Below are 22658 nucleotides of genomic sequence, written 5' to 3'. Positions count from 1 at the left end.
AAATCGGTACTTCTTTAAAAACTAATAATTACAAAGTACTGGAAAATTGTTCCTTCATGTATTTCCAGACAAACTGTGGGTTCCACTAACCTTATGTTACTCATTTGCTTTAGGTCAGGACTTTCATTTTCAGCTTTGAACTGAATGAACTATCCCATATATAAAACTTGTCTGAAACCCTTTATTTTTGTTTGTGACTGTGGCAGCTGAGCTGCTGAACCTTGAATGAACAATCATAGAACAGGAAACTTAAACGAACACAGTTTATCGGGTCTCCCTTTGCATCTCAAGTATGTGTGTCTAAAGTGACACAGTTGCATTTTATTCATGCCCTGGTTTTGTTCTCCAGTGCAGGCCTGCAGCAGGAAGGGCCGCTGGCCTGGCTCCCGGGTGGTCCCCGGCTCTCCTCAGATGCCGGTAACCTCCTCTCCCCACCTTTCTCCCAGTCAGTCACTCCCGTATGCTTTAAATAACGTCACGTTGTCAGAGACTTCACAGCTTCTTTAGGGACTGTCAGGGAGTACTGAACAGGATCAGCTTGCTGAGTTAAAGAGCTGTGCTCCAGCTTCACAGTCAGCGTAGTAAGAAGTATTTTGTAGCTCAGCTGGAAAGGGCACAGCAGTAGCTTTTGAACTGACCATAGAGCTCCCTGCTCATCTTTCCTCTGCATGTTCCTGAGGACTAACCAGGGGTGCCTGGGCGGGGGTACCTGTCCATACTGTAACCCAGCAAGCGTAGGCAGGTTCACGATGTTCTCACTGCTGCAGAGGACGCTCCAGACCTTCAGCTGTGGTCTTGAGGACTCTGCTCAAGAGACAGCATAGACTTAGCCTGAGAGTCTCTTCTCCCAAGATGTCCCACAGATACTCACAGGAGAAGATGACCTGGCGGGCCTTATCTGTTGCAGTTGTGAACCTCACTTTCTCTGCATATTCCAATACTGAAAGAAAAGTTCCAGATGCAGATTTTGGAGGTCAGGAGCTCTGCTTTCATGTTTGCAAATTTGCACATTAAACCGAACAGGAATAAAGCTTAAAAGATAATTCCTTAAGTATCTTCCCTGGCCCCGCAGTTCCCTTCTCTATCCAAAGAAAATAGTCAGACTGTCTGAAAAGCACACGTCAGATATTGGGGTCACATCCCTTTTTTCTGGTTCTTAGCTGACTGCAGGACTGTGTTCTTGGTAACTGAACTCTGACAGCAAACAGAATGGTTTCAGTTTAAATGTATGCACATAAGGACTGATATGCATATGCCAGACAGGTAGACCTGTGCAATTAACCTGAGAGATATCTAAGTAACATGGAGATGAACTGCTCTGGGGTTGTGACTCTCTATTGAATGTTGTTTTGAACAATGAACTGCCACGTGCCTCTTCATTCTTAACACTAAAGGTGTTTATGAAAAGATGGTGAACCTGACAGACTGCAAATAGTACATCAATGTGGGTGTCTTCCTGCAGATTAAGGGTAGTTCAGGAGCTGTTGTAGCTCCTCCAGTTCTGGAGTGAAGTTAATGCCTTTTAGATTCAACAGATACCCTGTGCCAAATGTTTGGTTCATTGATGACCAAAAGCAAACCTCTTTCTTTCTTTTGGGTGGGGGGGACCTGAGGCCAGTTTTATGACTCAATCTTTAAACATCTGTTGAGTTGTTTGTTTTTTGTTTTTTTTTAATAACTAAATTGATAAACTGTTTAATCGCTGCTTGAACAAAGTTCAAGAGGCTAATTTTGATGAGGCTGATAATTGCTAAAGTCACAGCATTATATCTGAATTTCAGGTAATAACGTAAGATCAAATGTGTCACAAAATGAAATTGTGTACCAAAAAATGATTAGGAAAAATGTCATTTAAACCCCAAACCGAATTTCTGGCTGGGCTGTTGGTAATATTTACCTACTGTAAGTGACCCTCTGAAATTCTGGGTTTTCTGAATCACATACTGATTGATGATCTAAATATATGTCTTGATTCTCAGTACACTAGGATTCTTGAGGGCCTCTCTGAAATTAATCAATGGTCTTATTCCACCACCCAGAGGACACCACAAAAATGCCAGCAAAACTAATGAGAAGTGACAGTCTGTTATGGCATTGGAGCAAAGTATCCTGTCAGTGAGTGGACATGAAGAATGAGCATTCTTACAAGAAGTCTTCTTACGCTTTGGTTAAAACATTTTGCAGTGAGAATAAGTTTCTATTGCTGCTGCTTTGGTTTTGTGAAAAGCATGGAGGTTAGTGTTCCATGGCTGCAAATTTGGTTTTACCTGCTATCAGTATTTACTTGGTATTTGTATTTGCTGTAAACTAGCCTGTGGCCTCCAGAGGCAAAGGTCAGCAAAGGCCTCCAAATCCTCTGCATGATATACATAAAGACAATACAGATTTACAAAAAACCCTGTGATGGTGACAACAAAAAGAACAGGAGGAGGCTGTTCTGAATTGCAGTAGCAAGAAGAAATGGAAAGAGGCAGTGTGTTAGCCTTAAAGCTGCTGCTCGCTGGTACCCCGGCAAGGCTACATGCAAGAGGAAGCTTCTCAGTTACCTTCAGTTCTAGCTTCCGTGAAAATGCCAGGAAAGCAATCTGGAAACTATGTTGGTCAGAGATCCAGTTGTAAAACTGCAAGAAATGCTAATAAAACCCTTGCATGGAAGATGCTGTTTACTGCGGGACACCTTGGTCTTGGAGTTAGCTCCATGCTACAGGAAACAGTAATGACTAGAAAATATGTACTAGCAAGGCTTACTAAGTCATAGTTACCCAATAGCTGCAATAATTTTAAATAACAAAAATGTAATAAGGTAAAGATGGGTCTTTGGGTACTGCTTTTTCTCACAGAATGCTAACTTAAATAATTTTTCATATTGAATTTTTCTTTTCCAGCACTACTTTTACTGTGTTTTACTGAACCTAAAATTACTCACATCCTCTTACAATTTCTGTAAATTTTCCTCCCTCTTTTCTTGCAGTAATGGTTTGTTGTAGATGGATGGAGGTGGCTGACCAGCGGATAAGAATTACGCAAGCAATATTCTGGTTCTTTAATCTGTGAATCTTGCTTATAAAATCAGCTTGACTGTTACATAGATCCTGCTGTGCCGAAAAAAACTTTCATTTTAAGGTGTCAACATGTCTGCAGCCGCTCATTCACCCCAGACTGCTTTTGCTTTCACAGGTCTTAATACGTCTACACGTTTATCTAATTACTTCTTTAGAAATGCAGATTTGATCAGTTATAATCTGTAGGTATCAATGTGCAGCATTAAAAAGGAAGAATTACTGTCCAGGGAGAGACCTGATCACTTCATGCCTCATCAAAGACTGTGCAATCATTGCATCAGCCATAACCTCAAAAGCCATCCATTTATAATCTGTAGTCTGTAGATGCAATATAACTATGCTGTGTAGTACCTATAAATATTGTTTTAATAATTGTTTGTTTACCGGCCGGGGCTATGTGCAAATCATTAGTATCAATCACGTATGTACACTTATTTAGCTTACTCTCATAATTGTAGTCTCCTTGCAAATCTTTTCCATTCTGAATTCAGATGATGCCTCAGCTCCCGCGCTGGAGACGCAGCCTCAAGGTGATGAAGAAGGTGAGCATCAACAGGAACTTAACAGTGTGGTATTAAACTATGCAGTATGGACCATATACCACAATGTTAAATGCCACCTTAAGAGTTAGGGCAACTGCTGGGGCAGTTGCAAAATATTGAAAGCATCTGTACCTTTTTCCAGATAAAGACTGCAAACACAACAGAGTCTTTACTTACAAGAAATGAATTTTGTGTGATAGTTTTGAGATGACTCTGTAGCTATGGAGTCCGACATTAGCAATTTTAATTGTCACCACTCCGGGCAGAGACAGGTTTTAAACTTGAGGCAGAGTGCAGATTAAAACTGCATAGCCAAATAAGGCAGTTAAAGGTTAAATTCTGTCCTCAGCATATTGCCCAGTAATATTAAGGTTGATGTTTTGCCAGGCTTATTTGCCTCTGGGGAAATTTGGTGCTCTGTGAATGGAAAGCTCAAGGCCTACATGCAATGATAGTCCTATATTGTGGCTGCCTTACCACTCACTGCAAATCTCACAGAATCTGATCTGAAGTTATTACATATTTTGGGTCCACACTGGGAGATTTTTATTCTGATCAAATATAATTTTACTCTAAAAGTATTTCTTTCAACCTTTTGTATGAATGGGATAAGGAAGGAACTATTCATGCCTTTGCATGAATAAAGGTTTTAACTGTCCTAATACAAACCTGTGCACCCTTTTCTTTTGTAGATCCATGTATCTTTAAAACTAGTCACTTACTATTCAGTGGCTACTAACTTTTTAAAAAATTGTGACATTTACAACTTTTTTCTGTCGTTTTTTTTTTCTAGATATAGCTTCTCGTTATCCTACCTTATGGACTGAGCAAGTAAAGAGTAGACAAAACAAAACCAATAAAAGCTCAGGTAAGAAACTTTTGTTATGCTTACTTTGCAAAGCTCCTGTGAAGACATGCATTAAGCCTTGTTAAAACTGAAGGCATTTACGTGAAAGCCATTTTAATAAACAATATGCTTCCACTCTCATCATGTGATAGTGACTTAATGATTTGCATTGTGATGATTTTGTAGGCTCGTGCATCATACGTTCCTTTTATATGGAAATATTTTTGGCCAGGCTTTACTAGGTGTAAACAGATATGACTCCACTAAAGCCTCTGGCTCACATCTGTTTGCATCTGTGAGTGGATCTGACATTTACTTTTTACATCCTCTTTAATTCTCTGCCTCTTTGTTATCTACTTGTATTTTCTTTTTTGGGGGGTGATGTGTAGCAAAAACGTGCTTGGAAAATTACAGTGTGGTGGTAAATCTTAGGAGGCAAACCTGAAAGGCAGCAAAGTCCCATCAGAAACCAGTGGTCAGTTAACAGGAAATTGGAAAGACAGTGTTACTTGCTTTTTTGCTACATCACTCACCTGTTTTTTACAGACTGACGGCCAGTTTAGTGTGAATTAATTATGTTGCCTATTTCATAATTGTTGCATTTTGGCTTTACTTTTTTTCATCACTCTTCAGAATTGAGCTTTCTAAACCTGCAGTAGGAATGTCAGGTGAATGTCCTAAGACTGAAGCCTCTAAAATATTCAGATACATTCAGTGCTTTGGTGGACTATAAGTTTTGATGCCTTCCTCACTGTTCCTTTCTTTCAGTGGAATAAACTTTAGAGAATCTTCTTGAGTTCCCTGGTTTCTTTTTCTCTGGCAAAATGTTTAATTTGAAAGGAAACATTAATGATATAGGCTATGATTCAGTAAATCACCTAAAAGCACGCTTCAGATCCAGTGGAAATTGAGATTGTGCTTTACATTAAGTACATTTAGTACTTTACATTTAGTACTTTACATTTAGTACTTTACATTTAGTACTTTACATTTAGTACTTTACATTTAGTACTTTACATTTAGTACTTTACATTTAGTACTTTACATTTAGTACTTTACATTAAGTATTTTACTGAATTGAGGCCCGAAAGGGTTTAAAAAGCCAAGCAATCATCATAAGACAGTCAGACAGACATATACTTACTAAGAGGTTTACAGATTCCTTTATATAAGCTATTTTTAACATCAAAGCAATAATTATTAATACTTTTTCCTCTCCTTGATTCTCCAGTAGACACTTAAGGGAAGGACCTTAAACAGAGTGTAGACAAGAGTTTGAAGCAAACACTTTCTGTGCTGGAGATTCATTCTGTCATTTCTTCAGTGTTAGCAAGAACAGAATTCCTTTGGGATTTCTGTTGTGTAACATACATGCATAGAAATATGTCACTTTTAGGAGTGTTTAATTTTTAGTGCTAGAGACTAGATCTAAAGCAAGAATTCTTGAGTTTACAGTGCAGCTGCTGGAAGCCAAAGCTTCAACACACACACAAAGTTAGAAAAACACCAAAGAAAAGGCGGGTTTATTACTGGGAACTTGTAACCTCCAGTCCATCTAAAGACATATTTACACAGGAAGAGAAACCAGAAGCGTAACCTACCTGTCTTAGGATTCCTAGCCCATGGTGCATTAGCATCAAAAGCATGCTTGTGTTGGATTTGCTGACAATCAGACTTGCTCACAACTGTGCTATATCCAGGGGATCTCCGGAGGGCTAGCTGACGCTGCAGGCTGTGGTGCCATACCCGGACTGGCAGAAGTCTGCCAGCAGACACTACGTAGCCAGCCTTGCTCTAATCTGTAGGTGTACCTGCTGCACCAGAAGGGACCACTGCGCTCTCTGCTGTAACTTCTCTTGTGTGTGTAATATGAAATAATCAGTCAAGATGAATCTAGGTGCTAAAAACAGTGTCTTCACCAGTTGTGCTAGGCAGTGTGTCTCTTCCAGGCTCCAAAGTATGATGTGTGTCAGTGACTGTATATTTATAAGTTGCTTTGATGGCTGAACCTCGCTGATATTCAGTAAACAGGTCTTTTAAGGTCTTGAAAAAGCTAGGTTAGATTTTCCCCTTATTACCTCTCAGAGTGGTCCCAAGGCTTTTGGGAACATCCACAGAGAATGAACTCTGGCCTGCTATGTGTACAGAAAAGGAAGGACCTCATGACTGAATCCACTGGATTGTAAACTCGCCACCTTTGGACACCCAGGCTTCAATATGAGGGATAAATACAGATGCCTTCTTTACTCAGTTTGCTTAGCAAACTCTGATTCAAACTTGATCATACAAACACAGGAAAGCTTATTGAAATGTATTTGTCTGAGTAAAATGAGGAGAATTTATGTCTGCATATGAACTGTGTTTATAAAACAAAAGATGAAACCCAATTTATTCATAATGGGCTAAATTTTCTTTTGTTGTTCTATGGTAACCCAAGTGCTTCCAAATAAAATCTTCAGGTGCAAATAGCACTATGACCTAGCCCTGCCTGTAGAAAATAACTAAAGAAAAATAATAATGCTAAAAATTTCAGACAAACTCCAAATATTCTACTTGAAACCTGACTATTTTAGTCTGTATTGCTTTTATTTTTTCTAGTTTTTACCTGAATATATGTTCTAATACATCATGGTCAACAAGTCATGGTCATAAAGAAACTTGTCTTGACCTGAGAAATCAATCTCCTTAGGAGAATGTTTCTGTGAGTTAAGGAACACAAATGAATACATTAAATTTATTGTACTCATCCTGAAGCTAAAGTGGTTTGCTTTTGCTACTCTGCAAATGACCTGCCAGTTACAATTAGCCAGTAAAATCAGCATAAACTTTTAGGGTTTGGAAGATAGAAAATAATGGCTTAGGAAATTCTAGTTTATATTAATTATTCAGTGCTTTCATTTGATTAAATCAGCCTAAATTAATTTAGCACAGAGTAATGGCATTTGGGAGACTTACAGATGCAGGGCATGAAATTACGAGATTACATATCCATGCTCTATAATGACTTCTACTGCATATTCTTTTTGTTGGTTCAGAGAAATAGGCTGTTGATGCTCACTAAAGACATTTGTAGAGTGGTATTTAACCTATTGGCTTTTGATGACAAAATGTTATGGCTGGCAAAAACCCCATCAACATCGGGTCATGTAACAATAACTGTTTAGAGTGGTGGATTTGGGTAGAAACATCTCCATTTTAGCTCTTTTTGTGTGTTGAAGATGATTTTCAGAATTGTTTAAAATACTTTTTCTTTCCAGAATTAGAAAACAGTATGCATCTGGTTGCTAAAATAACATAGGTGTTTGCTGAGATTATGTTTTATACATATGGCTTGGTGCCTTTGCAGGTATTTTGTGATTTTTTTTTTTTTGTTGTTTCTTCTGGATTTCTTTTTACCCCCACACTCCTCATTTCTTCCTCCACAGAAAATATTGCGGGTTTGCAACATCAGATTGACAAAAATAAGAATTATAGCAACAGCTATCAAAAATAAACAGGAATGCTTTGAAAACACCGAACAGGGTCTGTATGGGTTCTGATCAAGACATCAGAACGTAGCAGCCCAAGCGTTGCTGTCTGTATGTGAACTTGGTGTCTAAACTCCTGCTGTAGTTTGTGGAGATGTGGTCAGTGGAGGCGAGAAAGCAGCCCAGCTCATCATAAAGCCAACACCTGCGCTTGGCAGCTAACTGGGTAACTGGACCTCACTGGCCACGGTGACTAGTTTAGATCTCTAACCTATGTGAAGGTATCTGTGCTTTAGGTGAACTTTATCCCACCCCAGTATCAGTTGAAAATCCAGGTAGTCTTTTAGAGCTTTTGTATTTTGTAGAGACCAGAGGACAGAAAGTTTTTTGCCTTGACAAAACTGGATAATTTGGACTATGTCCTCAGCAGCTGCCAGTTACTGTAGCTTCAGGGCGAGGTGCAGCCTTGATGTGGTGGAGAACACTGCGTGACAGCACAGGCACTTTTGAATCGCCTAAGAGAGAAAATGCAGTTCCCTGAGGACATCTTAGGTTGGACTGTAGATCTCTCTGGTTCTCCTTGCTACATGGGCTGTACCAGCATTTAATATCCTTGTGGGATTCTTGGGAACCAAGTGTGACATTTTTCAGAGGATGGATGCCCTTTTTTGAGTTTGAGTATAGGCAAAGGAAGGGTAGTTTAATCCTTTTCACTATGGCCAGTGAACCTTAGGGTTCATTTTGTTAGCTTGAATTTAAGAGCCAAATTTTCCTAATAGTCTGCTGTGGGAACACTTCCATGAAAAACAAATAGGGGGAATTGAACTGATAATACTGTTAATTTAAAAAAAAATTCTTACAGTACTGAGTAATTTCTAAGTACAATGTGTACACCACACAAATGAGAATGAATAATACTCAGTGTAAAATTTCATTAATTTTGCAAACACAGGATGCAAAAACTCATTCATAATCTGGAATATACTTACATAAGGTCTTTAGAGATTCTGGTGATAATGTAAGTCAAGTTAAAAGGGCCAGGCTTAAACAATGTATCATTGGCTAAGACACAGTAGAGTTTCATGTATTTACTATTCAGTTCTATTCTCTTATTATTAATACTTTTGTATTCAGTTTCCTTAAAGATTGACTAGTATGGCATTATTAGCACTAATGATTTATATGTTCATTGATCAGTTGTGTAGTTTATTTAATGAGCTTTGTAAAGTGATTGAAAAATTGGTGTTTGTTTTGTTGGTAATCTGGTATGACCAGCAAAATAGAAGACAAGAAGAAACTGTCACATTTCTTTGTACATTACTGAACTTGACTTTGATTCATTAGTTAAATTTTAAACACATGAAATGAGTGGGTAGAAATTTAGAGCCCCTGGCTGTCAGTGGCAGAACTCCAGAACTCCCAGACAGCGTTTGAACAACCATTCATGCTCTGACTACATGCTACTACTTCACCCAGTAGTTCACGTTTCATCTGGATCAGGCATGGACCCGTGACGCAGTGCTTTTGCCAGCTTCATGCCTTTGGCCAGCTTTATGCTTGTATGCTTTAAGCAGGTGCTAGAGGACAAGCCATACATGATCCAGCATAAAGTAGGGTTGGCCCAGAGGAAACCCTGTTCTGGCATAAAGGCTGCTGAGGCAGGGTCAGGCTAGCAAAATTCTTAACGCATCTATGCAAAAAGTAGTGGATCATGTGAATATGCCATTTTTCATCCACAACAAAGAATCCTAAATCAGAATTCATTGTCTTGTCAAACTATGGCATTAGTCACTTCAAGAGTGCCCAGATTTCAGCCACTGTACCTGGGTATTCTGGTAATGTAGAATCATCTTCAATTTCAATTTTCTCTTTGGCTGTGCACACATAAAAGGAACACTTAGCTTTTTATTTAATTGTCTGACACAATGGAATAGTGTTTTATTACTGCTGTTTTACTACAGGCCATCAGTTTCAGGGCTTTAAAAATCTGTTACAAGATTTTATCAATTAGCCCCAGAGGGCTTGATCCAACAGGAGTTTCATTCTCAAAATGCCATCTGGGACAACACTGAAATGAACATACAGTTATGTAGGATAGACTAGATGCAAATGCAAATCATAACAGGTAGTGCAATGTCTACTGTGAATACATTCTTAATAGACTAAACTAGGGAATTTAAAGTGATAATGTAACTAGCAATTATGTGTCTGTATCTATACCAAATAGCTGCTTGCATTTATCTGTCTGTATAGTCTGAATCTGTTGGCCAAGTCTGCCAGAGAGATTGACTAATGTGATAGAGTGACAGTCTTGAGATTTGAATGCAGTTTTTATTGCCTTGTCATCTGACTTCTTTAAAGCATTTGTACATACGAGTTTTTCTCACATGGAAACTATGTTGGTTGTCAGTGAGGTTACTGTTTTGTTAGCTTGCTTTGTTTTGTTTCTGAGAGGCAATTGTTCCAGTGGGATCCCTGTGCACTGATCATTCCCTGAAAGTCACCTTCTTACAAAGAACCAAGACAACCCTTGTTCCATACTCAAACGCTCACGTTCACTCCAAACTGAACCTGGCTAACATCCTCCTGCTATGCCTATCCTGGCAAAACTCAGCCCTGATTTTAAAAAAGCCTGCATGAAAAAACAAAAATAACATTTTCTTTCAAAGGAAATAAATGTAAGAGTTTGTGCGTCTGCCCGATCACATCAATTCTAATAGCCATTCCTTTCTAAGCATAGGAAAATGAATAACTTAGGAAAATGAGTAAAAGCCCAGTGACTTTGTATTTATTCTCATTAATTGTTGCATTTTCCAGATGTTGCTTTTAATATTGACTGAAGATAAATTGCATGCAGTTGAAGGTGTGTTAGCTAGCAAGAAAATAATAAGATCCAGTTGCATGTTCCCAGTTTGGTATTTATTATGAATTAATTAGAATTTTTCTAGAACTATTTTAATTAGGTTTATTTTGCAATGTGAAGATTTGAGATATAAAACTAGCTATAACAGAAGGAAATCAAAATGGATATCATAACAAACTGAGAAAAGAACACAGGGAAGAGGTGGCTGAAAGTGTTTTAAAAGCTTGTTGCCTCCATTTCTCAGCAGGGATTCCTAGTAAGTCGTGTGTTGGCCTGCAGAACCTTGGCCAATCTTCCATTCTCAAATTTGCTTGTATTCAGCATTAAAGGAGGGGCAGATGAAGACTTTGGAGCAGAATATTCACGTATGTCCAAAGAGTCCTACTCACTCTGAATGCATTATGCCTATATTGGACCCTCAGAAATTGAGATTAAATGAATATATAAAGTAGATTTGCATAGGAAAATAGCCTGAGTAGGAGTGGTTCATTAATTGCAAATCACTGAATTACATAGGAAAAACAGTGGAGTTTTTTCCCATTATTACCTCATTTCAGCCCCAAAGACAATGTTTTTTTCCAACAATTGGTGAAGTATAAGCCAAACTCAAAGATGGGATTTGCATTCCCAAACATGTGTTGTAAGTACAGCTATTGGCTGTAGCTGGAGAAACCAAGAGCATGGGAGTAAGTTGCTGAAAGATAGGCATCTCCTGCCTTCCTATGGCCTGGTGTATCTGATATCTGCATGGACTAGGAGTTATGAGAGCCTACTGGAAATCTGTGGTGGTCTCACATGTAGGTTTGATAGTCCAGAGTATCAGAAATGGCGTTGAATTGAGCCCTAAGAACCTCAATTCAAGCTACGAAAGGAAAGTACAAGGCAGAACTCTTGATTTTAAATAAATCTTCAAACATATCAATTGGCTATTAAGTCCGCACATGGATTCTGCCAATGGGAGCTCAGTCCATTACAGATGGGCAGTCAGTCTCTGCCAAATCTTGGACAAGTTCAAATCCAGATATTATTACTGTGAACTTTATAGCTTGGGCTCATCTGCCCTACACCAGAAATGGCACTAGCATTTTTTCATCACATCTACAGCTGAAGTCTGAATGTTTTGTAATGGCCACAGATCTGGCTTTTGGGCCTTGTAAAATTTGTGGTGCTGGAAGACATTAGCTAGTAGAATATTTGCTGTTTGGCCTGTTATCTCACCAAATTGTGCATGGAGGATAAAGAGAAAAGCATTGTGAGGAAGTTAAGTAAGAAAAACTGATATAGAGGAGGACTGGAAGCTTCCAGGCTAAGTCTTATGGCCTTCTCAGACTCTTTGGATTGGCTCTGGTTGCTAACACACTAAATGTTCCCTTTATAGTTCCTGAATGAACTCAATTATTTGGAGTGAACTGTAATTTGTGATTTGTATTTTACTATAAAAACAGCATCGTTAAGAAACTTGGGGAGTGAGATGTGTGAGGCACTGTCACATCTTGTTATATCCCCTACTGTTTTATTTTTAAATATTTTGAAGAGTGGGAGGTAGTTCTCTTCTTCTCTTCCATTTTTTGTTATTCTTCTGTCAAGAATCAGAATGGTTTCAGAGTAGTATTCTTTTAGAATACTCCTTGGCAGCTGAAAAACTGGTGGCTTTGAAACTACTGATTGCTCACACCATTAGGGCCAATCAGTAAATGGTTGACTTAGTTCCTAATGGAGAGCTTTGTCTTACTTTTCAGTAGCAATTTTTAATGATATCCTGGTCTTGATTTAGCTATTACACAAAGAGAGAACAGTACTTTTCACCCTCTTCACCTGTGAAGAAAATTACTCTTCATACTCTTTGGTCCTCTTTCCTTTCTTTGCCTTGCCTTGCCTTTACTTTTCTTGCCTTGCCTTGCCTTGCCTTTACTTTTCTTGCCTTGCCTTGCCTTGCCTTTACTTTTCTTGCCTTGCCTTGCCTTGCCTGTCCTAAATTGGTAAAGGAAAATTACAGTTTTCTTTCAGTTCTTTCAGCCTCTTCCAAGAAGATAAAACTTTCCAGACCTCTCCACAGTGCTTGTATATTATGATACATTATTAATTTGCAGGCTGCTGGATCATGCTTATTATAGTACTGTCCTATCTTCAATAATCCTTTTCACAAGCATTTTAATTTATCTTCATTTTAATTTTACGTATTAGTTCAAAACCTTTATAAAGATCAAGCACTGACATTTCCAGTTTTTCCTCCCACTACAGGAGAAGATCCTCCCATCCTAAACCATTAAAAAATAGAGTTCTGTTTTACATCCAATTGATGTTCTTTATGCTCAGGATGTACCAAGGTTTTATTGGACCCCCACTGTGGGAAAAAAGAAAAAAAAAAAAAAAAGAGAAAAAGATCTGTTTTATGCAAGGTTGATATTTTCTATTTTACTACATGTGTTAAAATTTGATGCCAAAAGATAGTAATCTTTCCTGACCATTTTTAATTATATCAGATTACTTTCTGCAGCGAGTAAATGACACAACAGTCCTGCTTGAAGTTCTCCTTTAGTTTTTAGACATGCACTCCCCCACCTATCCGCAGCTTTCCACAGTTTACCAGATGTCAGATTGCATAATCATAAAAGCATCAATAAGCTTCATAAATCCTGAGAGGGATGTCAGGCTAGCAGTCTATATTTTAATGACAGATGCAAAAAAAATCACGTAAATCATGTTAATGCACAGAAACATGTTGGACTGGATCATATGTAAAGACATAATCTTTCTGGGAAATAGATATATGTTTCAGTCAAGACAGTCTGGATCTGGCTATGGCTATACTATGATTCCTGGGTGGTTATGTAGAAGATAGGTCTTCCAAATTTTGCTGGCAATTAGAAGTCCAGCAGGGTTGACAGTAAGAGCTGCCAAGCCTTCCATCATCATCCCAATGACCTGATAGTTAGGAGAAAACATCCATGTTGCATGCAGAGTTGCCTTCCCTTCCCTGCCCCCCCCCCCCCCCCCCCAGGCAACAACCCTAAAAGCAATGAACATAGACAGTAACCTTTGCATGTCTTTATCAATACAGTAAAGGCAAAATTTTTCTTGATCCTGATGCACTTTCTTGGGCAGAAGGCCCAGGTCAAGTGTGAGCATATAGAATTCGGCATCTAAATTTGCAAACTGGCATCTAAACGATTGTCCTTTTTTTCCTGAAATATTCAGAATCCAATACTACTCTTGAGGTCAAGCCAGTAAAAAAATATATTACAAAGTGAAAGAAATACCTCAATGTCAGAGAGCTCTGAGACTCATTTTCACAACTTCAGTAAATTGGTGGTTATGCTCTTGAACAAGAAACCCTGTTTGGAATATAGATGGTGAAGAAAGTTACTCCATCATTCCAAGGGTAGCCACCAAACTCTCTCCTACATTTTGCAAGGTTAAGAACTCCTTATGTCTTCATCTGTGAGCTGATAAAAATTCTTAAAAATGCTAATTTTAAGAAAACCAAAATTTTAAGTTTTGCTCTTAATTTTAATCAAAGTCATCCAGTGAGCTGTTCTGGCAAGATTATTCTCATTTTATATGACAGACTAGACTGTTCTGAGGAAATTTTCTCTTTCTTCCATGAAGATAAGTCAAATGACCAACTGTCCACCTTTCCAGTAACTGAGAAAGTGTTTTAAAAAAAGCCAAAAACAATTATGGCAAAATATTCCCCTGTTAATATCTTCTGTGAACTGTGGCATTCTACTGCTTGATCTGGCCACATTCTGCACAAAAACTCTTGACTGCTACGGACCATGGAAGGACCGGTAGCCATGTAACATGAATCAGCCCTGGTGGCTGGAGTCAAAGTTTTACCTCAGTTTCCTGATATTTACATTTCTGTCAGTCTGAGTTAATTTCAAGATGTTCCCTGGTAGATCAGGTTCTGGGCAGTCACGGTGGTTTAAATTTGGAGGGATTTTTAATGGGATGATTTATCTCATACGACTTCCAACTGTCTTATTTGTCAAATGGTGTATCTCTGAACAGCATTCCTGAAACGATTGACAGCTCGTGCTACAGTTCATGCATTGCTTAATTATTTTCCAATAGATCCTTGGCTTTTTCATTAATTCTTGAAAAAATTGCCATGTAATGCAGGAACTTTTTGAGGCTTCATCAATAATGTTAGCATTTTCCATTTCCAAGCAAGAGAAATTCAACTCCTACAGGGTCTTCTGTGGGAGGAGTGAATTCACCCCCAAACCTGTGTGTTGGCCACACATCTGCAATGCAGCTATTGCATCAGTCCAAGCCTTTACTGCAGTGTCTGCTTTTATGGACTACCAAGGTCCCAGGTTAATGCTGTCATCCATGGAACCTTTCCCCTAGCCTGTCCTTAATGCAACACACTGGCTTTTCTGTTTGGGACTGGTGTAGTCTCCTTTCCTTTCCATGAAAAGCCACACCAAGGGTCATAATTGGCACAAGGGAACTTCTTCCAGCCAAATTACATCGCTAAAGTACGCAAAACCACTTTGAGATCTTTTCATCTGCAAGATGCTGTATATACCCCAAGTATTGTATTATTACTGGCTTGCTTTCTGCTTCACTCCACCCTGTCCATCATGCTCTGTCTTCTCTCATAGCAGACTGTTCCAGATAAATGCTAGACACTGTGTTTTCCCTGCACTCTGCACTGCCTAGAAATAACATTAACTATTGTTGCCATAATGTGCTAGATTTCTATGTTACTGGAGAAGAAGCAGTGGTTGAAGAGACAGACCAGTGTTTTTCATTAAGCTATTTTTAATACCTGTTTTAGTTTAAGAACGGCAGGCCAAGTATCTGCATTCAACCACAAATAAAACTATGTTTAAATAAGATTAAGGCTGTAAGTTAAATTTCAGATCTTAAATTCTCTTGGTGCATTACAAAACACAAGGGAAAAGAGAGGGCAAAGCTTAATATACCAAACTGATTGAAAATGCAGCCTTCTACGGAAAAAAATTACTTCTTAGGGAACTTTTTTTTGAAAAGGTATGCATTTTCAGCTAAAAATTGTATTTTCAAGATGAAAATTCAAACAACAACAACAAAAACTTCAAAAAGCTGAATAGTTTTGGCTCAAAACTCAAAATATTGATTGGTCAAAGTAATGCCTTGTGGGAGCTGTAATTTTGAAATTTCATTAGTCCCTTCTTTTTCAGGGGCCAGGGTCCTTAGGCTGACTATACATGCAGGATATAACAATCTCCCCTTTTTAAAAACTCAGAGATACCTCAGAACACTTGTAGGCATCTTGGATTTTGTGGTTCTCTGGGCAGTTCAACACAAAGAAACAACTTGTTGTGGGTTTTTGTTTTTGTTTTGTTCTCATAAAAAAATCACATTTTTTATGAAAAACAAACACTTTGAATGAAAAACATCTTTTCATTTAAAGATCTGGTTTTCCACCAAAGACAATCACAATGAAATTTTTCAACCAACCCTATTATAGTCATAACAAGCTATGAAAAAAATTATATTATCACCATTTAAACAGTTGGTTACCTTGTTTCATTTTTTTCCAGTGAGATCTTAATGTTATTTAAACTTACCACTTTTATTGTCCTTCAGTGGGTAAAGAAAACTCATAATGAAAGGACTTTTATTGTCCTCTATTTGGATGATTGCTTAGATGCAGTTTTTGTTAAACTAGAATGTGTTATAAATACATAAATTCCTCAAATGTAGGTGACCTCTAATGCCCTTGAATTGTTTTCCAGTGCACCCAGTTAGATCAGGGCAACAGACTGGCTGGTGTTTGATCTGGAAGCAGAGGAGTATAAAGTCAAATTAACACCTCTCGTGCCCCAAAAAGCTAAGACAGTTTTGGCAAGAAAGTAGAAGATAGTTCAGGATCGCATGAGCTGTTCAGGTTCAAATTGTAGGAAGGGTTGAGTGTCTCCCTCAGTCATGAGGCCAAGTTTTCAGGTCTGTGTTGAGGCAAACTCCCATTGATGTAAGAGCTGACAAGGGTTGATCCTGTCTGGTTATGTCTACTTGTCATGTAGCAAATTCACCCACAGACACTGTTAAAACAGAGGTGGGGAGGTGATTAGTTGCAGGGGTTCATGACCATCACACTCTGTCATGGTGTAGTTCACCCTTCTTTCACAACAGCACTGTGCCTAGTTATTCTGGCTGGCAAGAAGGTAGGGACCCTTTCTGTTGGTTTACTTACTTAATTGAACTGGGGAGCAGAAGTGTAAGTAACTTCTGATCTTGGATGGTTCCTCTCTGACTTTCCCAAAACTCCCACCATGTAGCTAAAGCCATAATCTCAATAGCCCTTGCTGCCTGAAGGTAGTGAGAGTATCATTATTCTCATTGCTCTCCTGTTTGACTGAATAAAGGCTACATCCCGCCTAGCTTAAGGGACTTATAATTTTGGGGTTCTTGCAGCTTCTAATCAGGTTTAAAAAGCAATTTGAGATGATTTTTAGTTTCTTTGAGTTGATACAAGAGAGAAGCAGCAAAGCCAAAAATACCAGTATAAATGTCAGTGGTTTGAAAGGTCACTTCTCCCCCTTTCCCTGCCAACATCCCAAGTATGAAACAGTGACTTCTAATGTAGTCACACATCCTGTAGTTCACCCCTTTAACTAAACAGTCCAATATAATAATAGCAAATGACTGTAAGAGTAGGTGGTTTAGTTTCAGCAGGCATGAAGCCTCATTTTACTCGGAGTGGTGTAAACAGGAGTGACTCCACTGTCATTAGAAGGGTAATGCCCTTGGAAGCCTTATGAGGAGAGAAGACAATCAGGCCTGGAGGTTTTTTTTTTAGTTTTCTTTTACTTTTCTTCTAAATGGGGACATTAGCGGTACAGGACTTATGATGGTGTTATTGCCTCTCTTGGAAACACAGTGCACACTCATTTCTTAAAGTAGTTAGTATGTGGTATATCAGTCTGCTGGATCAGTGATAATAGGACAGTCCACCCCAATCCTGCTGCTAGTGCATAGCTGGAATTCCTCTTGACTTTAATGGATATGCTGTCAGCACAAGGGCTCAGCTACTCCAGTTGTATTGCCAGCTGAAAGAGTGGACAAAGTATTTTCTCTTTATTACTTTTCTGTACAGCCTCATTCTCTCCAGATGAGGTGATGTGTTCTGCACATTGAAGCATGTGTGTATTCAGAAGCATTGAGTGTTTATGAATATCTTCATGCATGTCTGAGAATATAATGTCACATAACAAACCATAGTGCTAGCCTCAAGGATGTCATGGTGCAGTTACCTTTTCAATAGAATGGCAAAATGAGCCCGTGTGACTTTTATATGGAGCAATCCTGTCCACAGCAAGGCTAGAGGAAAAAAGCCTTGCTTTGGATCTTTTTGTTCCCTGTATAATTGAGTAAGAAAGTTTGTGGGTCAGAATGCTATCTTTAAGCTTAATTCACCTTTTTTCATACCTGCTTTTATTGGAGCCTTATGCAATTTTATCACAGTCTCTGTTATCTCTGACATAATTAATCATCTTCAGCGTTGGTTACACACACAGAATTCCCTGTTCTGTTTCCAGTCCTTTCTCTGCAGTCTGCTTTCTCTTCTGTCAATAGCTGATCTTCACTGCCTATTTCTTGATTTTTACCTAGGTATCATTCTTCAATCTCAAATGCTGCTGTTTTAAGCTTTTCTTGTAACACTGATTTCTCCTCTCTCTATTCTTCCACATTCTCTTTTTGACTATTGCGGCCAAAGGCATAAACTGGAAGCCTTTTGAGGAGAATAATCAAGGAATAAAGGCTGTAGATCATGCTATGATTTTGCAGGCTGTATTCTGAAAATGCAGTGACTCCAAAACCAAGCTGAGAGTTCTTAGGAGCAACCAGTTAGGTTGGATAGGAAAGAGAGTTGGATTCCTGGATTGAGTAAGCATGGAAAGGTGTTATTACCTATCTACGTAGGATTTCAGAGACCATTTCAGGGATACCATGTCCAGTTGGGGTATCCTTACTGCAGGGTACTGTGGGAGCAACTAGGTGTTTGATGCTAAAGCTAGTGGAGTATATTTTCAGCATTAATCCACTGCTTTTCTAAGGAAGAATGTTTCCATAGTCAAGGCTGTAAGTTTTTTGTGGAAGTTCATTTGTATTTTTCAAATAAAACCCAATGCGAGTGTCTTAACATCAACACTGTTAGTCTGAATGACCAGTGCTCAGAGTCTTGGCCTATATTCTGTGCCAATTTTACTTCCTCAGGATGTCACTGGGGAGACTTAAGCAGCCTACAAAGTATTGTATGCGAAAGCATCTGACGTCAGCTAGTGCAGGGAGACAGCGTGGTTTCGTTGCTTACATTGGGGGCAGCCAGCCAGGAACTCCAGGGCTTGAACCCTGGCTCTGCTGCTGGGAGGGCTGCTGCAGTCTGACCAGATCAATGCGAGCAGAAGCAAAACTTTCAGCAGAGAGGTGGTGTCTAGTACAGGACTATTGAATACAATAAGGAGCTTCACAGACTTACATGCTACAGGAGGTGGACATGAAGAGAAAAATGTTGAAATAGTTACATTTCTCTAAATGAAAGGGCACTACCTAAACCCTTTCTCTCGGTTTCAATTTTGCATCTAGACTTCCTGCCTTTTGTTTTGTTTGTCGGTTTCTTTGTTTCTGTCATGTAAATCATGACATTGGATTTTCACTCTTTTTCCTTGCAACTGATTGACAACTTCAAAGTTTCCTTCCCTTCTTTCTGCAAACTGTAGCTGCCATTGCATGATTGCAATAAAAATATATGTAGAACGTGAGCAAAAAGAGGATGCCCATGACTTTGGTGCAAGGGAAAGCCTGTCTCTTCACCTCCACGTTATCTTTATCTAAATGAGCCTATGTGTACGAGGCAAGATATCTAGTGTTTAGTGGTACTTGCTACGGGACTGTACTGCAATTATTCACAAGCATGACCCAAGGCAAGCAAGTTTGTAAATACTCAGGCTTTTCCACTCTTTAGTCTGTGTTTGTTCCTCCTGATTGATGAAAACAAGTCCCACTAAAGGCCCTTGTGGACTTCATTAATTATGCTAGTGGTTGATTGGTTTGGCCCAGAATGCTTTAAAACAATAGACAGATTTAATCAGCAACAGCTCTGGTTGCAACAGCTTCACAACCTCCTGGGAGCATCGTGCACTGAGCTTTCTTTTGTGTTATTTTCAAGCCATCAAACAATCTTTAATCTTCCCAAATTAAAAAACAAGAAAACCAAAACAACAAACAAAGCATACAATGTATAATATGTGGAAAGAATAACAGAACTGTCTTCACATAAGCGATAATAGAAATGTTTCCTTATTAGGTGACTGAATGCCAACATTGCTGTTCCCTGTGATGCTCATTATCTGGAAAAGTTAAATATTTAGAATCTGTTTTATTTGAACAGTTCTGCCAAAACCAGTCCTTTAGATTTTCTCTGTTGGTTGCAGAGAGCTTCAAAATAAATGAGGCCTGAGGTAGGTGTGCATGTGTGTGTGGGCAGACAGGATGGGAGCAGGTCTGAAAGGGTTGAAAATATTTGTGGGAAGCAGGCTAAGCAAACACTTTGAAAACTAACACTTTCTGAAACCTGTTCTTTACTCTCACACACAACAGATTGTGGGGAAGTATTTATGCAAGGCTTATTCCATTGATACAGGCCATTTGCGTGGTATGTTAAACACTTAAAACTAATAATCTTCTGAGCACTTAAAGTAACCATGGGTTGTAAAGGATTAAAGATCATTAGTCACACTTTAAAACTCTAATTTTACTGGTTCAAAAAGTCTTTGACTTTGCTACTATGTGTTGTCTATGAAGCCTTTAAAATTGTTCTGGATAAGCTAGGGACCAACTTTTCTGTTGGTGATCCCTACTGTGTACAGTGGAATGGTTCTAGTTTACAGGAATAGAAATTGTGGCCTGGGATTTTCAGCATGATAGGGGGTCTTTCATTCTTCAAAAGCATAAGGATATTTCCCTTTCACAGCATATTTAGCATTATCTACACTTCAGAGAAATAATTCTTTTTGAAAACAGAGATGAAAGTGGGGTGGAGTTAGCATTTTTATTTTTAATTCAGATTGCCCTTGTTTTTCTCCAAAGGTTGAAGGTAAAGCCAAGCCAAAGATTTGGCTTTGCTCTTGAAACCAAAGCACAAGCTGAGCTGTTTAACCATGGCCATATGAGAAAAGAAAAAAAAAAAAAAAGGAAGAGCTACATAAAACTATATTAAAAACTTGTTGGAGCTGAAAGAAATAGTATTAGACTATTCTTATTGGCTTTTACTCTTCTTTGGCTCATCCTCTTTACTGCACACAAAACTTGGCTGAAATCAGTAAACGGTCTTCTATCTGAATCCTGTACCTCTCCTGTTATGAATACTGACTTCCTACGTGCTATATAAATAGTGTGGTTTGGATGTGATGTACTGGGGGGGAAAGACCTGTACAGCATTTAATCTAAGATGAGCCTTTGGATTTGTGCAGGGTTAAAGCAGTGCAGTTACCTTTTGACCAGGCTTCATGTTATTTGTCGAATCTCATACTGAGGACTAGAGTTAATGCGTTCCGGGAGCAGTGTGACTCACCAGATGATAGCACTTCACAGAATTTGCTTCTTGCTCTGTTAAAAGACTTTTCATTGCACAACACAGTTCTTGTAATTAGAGACATGAGCAATATTATGCACACTCTTTTTGCACCTGCTTCTTGCCTTCTCTTTGACAAGATGAAGAAGAGCAAGTCAGTATAAAAGTGACCAGGTATTGATTCATCTGTCATTAATTAGCTTGGGATTTTCTAAATCAAGTAGGTTTGAAGGGTACAGATCTGAGAGCCCTGGAGGTGGAATTGTTCTGCTTAGGCACAGAAGAGACAGTGGGAATGATGGTAGCATAAACTTTTGCATTGTGGCTGTCAAAGTAACAATCCGTGAAACACTGAGAAAGAAAGGAGAATTACTGTTTCAACAGCCTGTTTAATCTCTGTATTTCTGCTCAGTGTCAGAGGGCCAAATCCTTAACATTCTGAAATGCCCATCCAGTCTTCTGTGAACTAGATAGAGGTGCATATTATATCAACCATTTTGTAAGATACTCTGAGACATGTAAAGGAGCACTACCTAAATGCAAAATAATACTCTCTTATTTTTTTGAATATATCTGTGTATTTTTTAACTGTGCACCTCAGATCACATTCCCATAAAACAGCCAGAAGTCCTCCTGGCTCCTGCTGGATTCTGCGACAGTAGTCAAGGTTCTGTCTGTAAGGTGGTTGGAAATGAGTTGATACTTAGAAAACAAAGTGTAGGTGGAGCACAGCCACCTCAGGCAGGAGTTAAGCAATAAGGCTGGAAAACACTGCACCCTGTCAACAGCGTTAGCAATGTGGACCAATGGCAGGAACATGGCACAAACTGCAGCCAGAGATGCCACTGTACACCTCTGAAATTAAAATTACGCAGGTGCCTAAGTTCAAGGATCCAAAGTCATACACAGGCACTGATATGAGTACCTCAGTTTCCCAAATGGTGAACAGAAACAACTCCTGTTTCACTGAGGGGAGGGAAGCACTGGGTTGATACACATTCCTGTAAGCTGGCTGGTGTATTTAAGTGCCAAAGCATGAACTTAGGCACCCCATTTTGCACATTTTGTTTTGTAATTTTTAGTAGAGCTATTCAAACAAATACTTACCCTCAGCTCACCTGGCAAAGACTTTCATTTTCACAGCTCTGTGGAAAAAGTGAACCAGCTTTATTTTCACTTCAAATATTTCTTTAAAAATGAGAGATTTTTCCACTGGCAGAAAACTAACATTTGCTGGTCAATATACTCATAAAGCAAGAATGGTAGTTTTGCGCAATTTTGTTTAATGAATGAGCCTTTAGATTGCT

The 22658-nt window shown here is 38.8% G+C and overlaps 1 protein-coding gene across 3 annotated transcripts in view; it reads left to right on the top strand.

Annotated features, from left to right (window-relative positions):
* SMOC2 (SPARC related modular calcium binding 2) overlaps nt 1-22658 on the top strand; it is a 149604-nt gene that overhangs the window by 70745 nt on the left and 56201 nt on the right. For 2 of the 3 annotated variants that reach the window (XM_075043346.1, XM_075043347.1), the window contains exons 6-7: nt 3521-3604; nt 4398-4472. In XM_075043346.1, coding sequence (XP_074899447.1) covers nt 3521-3604; nt 4398-4472 — 159 coding nt within the window. The remainder of the gene's footprint in view (nt 1-3520; nt 3605-4397; nt 4473-22658) is intronic. The other variant, XM_075043348.1, reaches the window with a different exon arrangement.

Source organism: Buteo buteo, chromosome 12 (genome assembly GCF_964188355.1).
Source record: "Buteo buteo chromosome 12, bButBut1.hap1.1, whole genome shotgun sequence".
In the NCBI taxonomy this organism is placed as follows: domain Eukaryota; kingdom Metazoa; phylum Chordata; class Aves; order Accipitriformes; family Accipitridae; genus Buteo; species Buteo buteo.
This window is presented reverse-complemented; position numbering and strand designations above follow the sequence as displayed.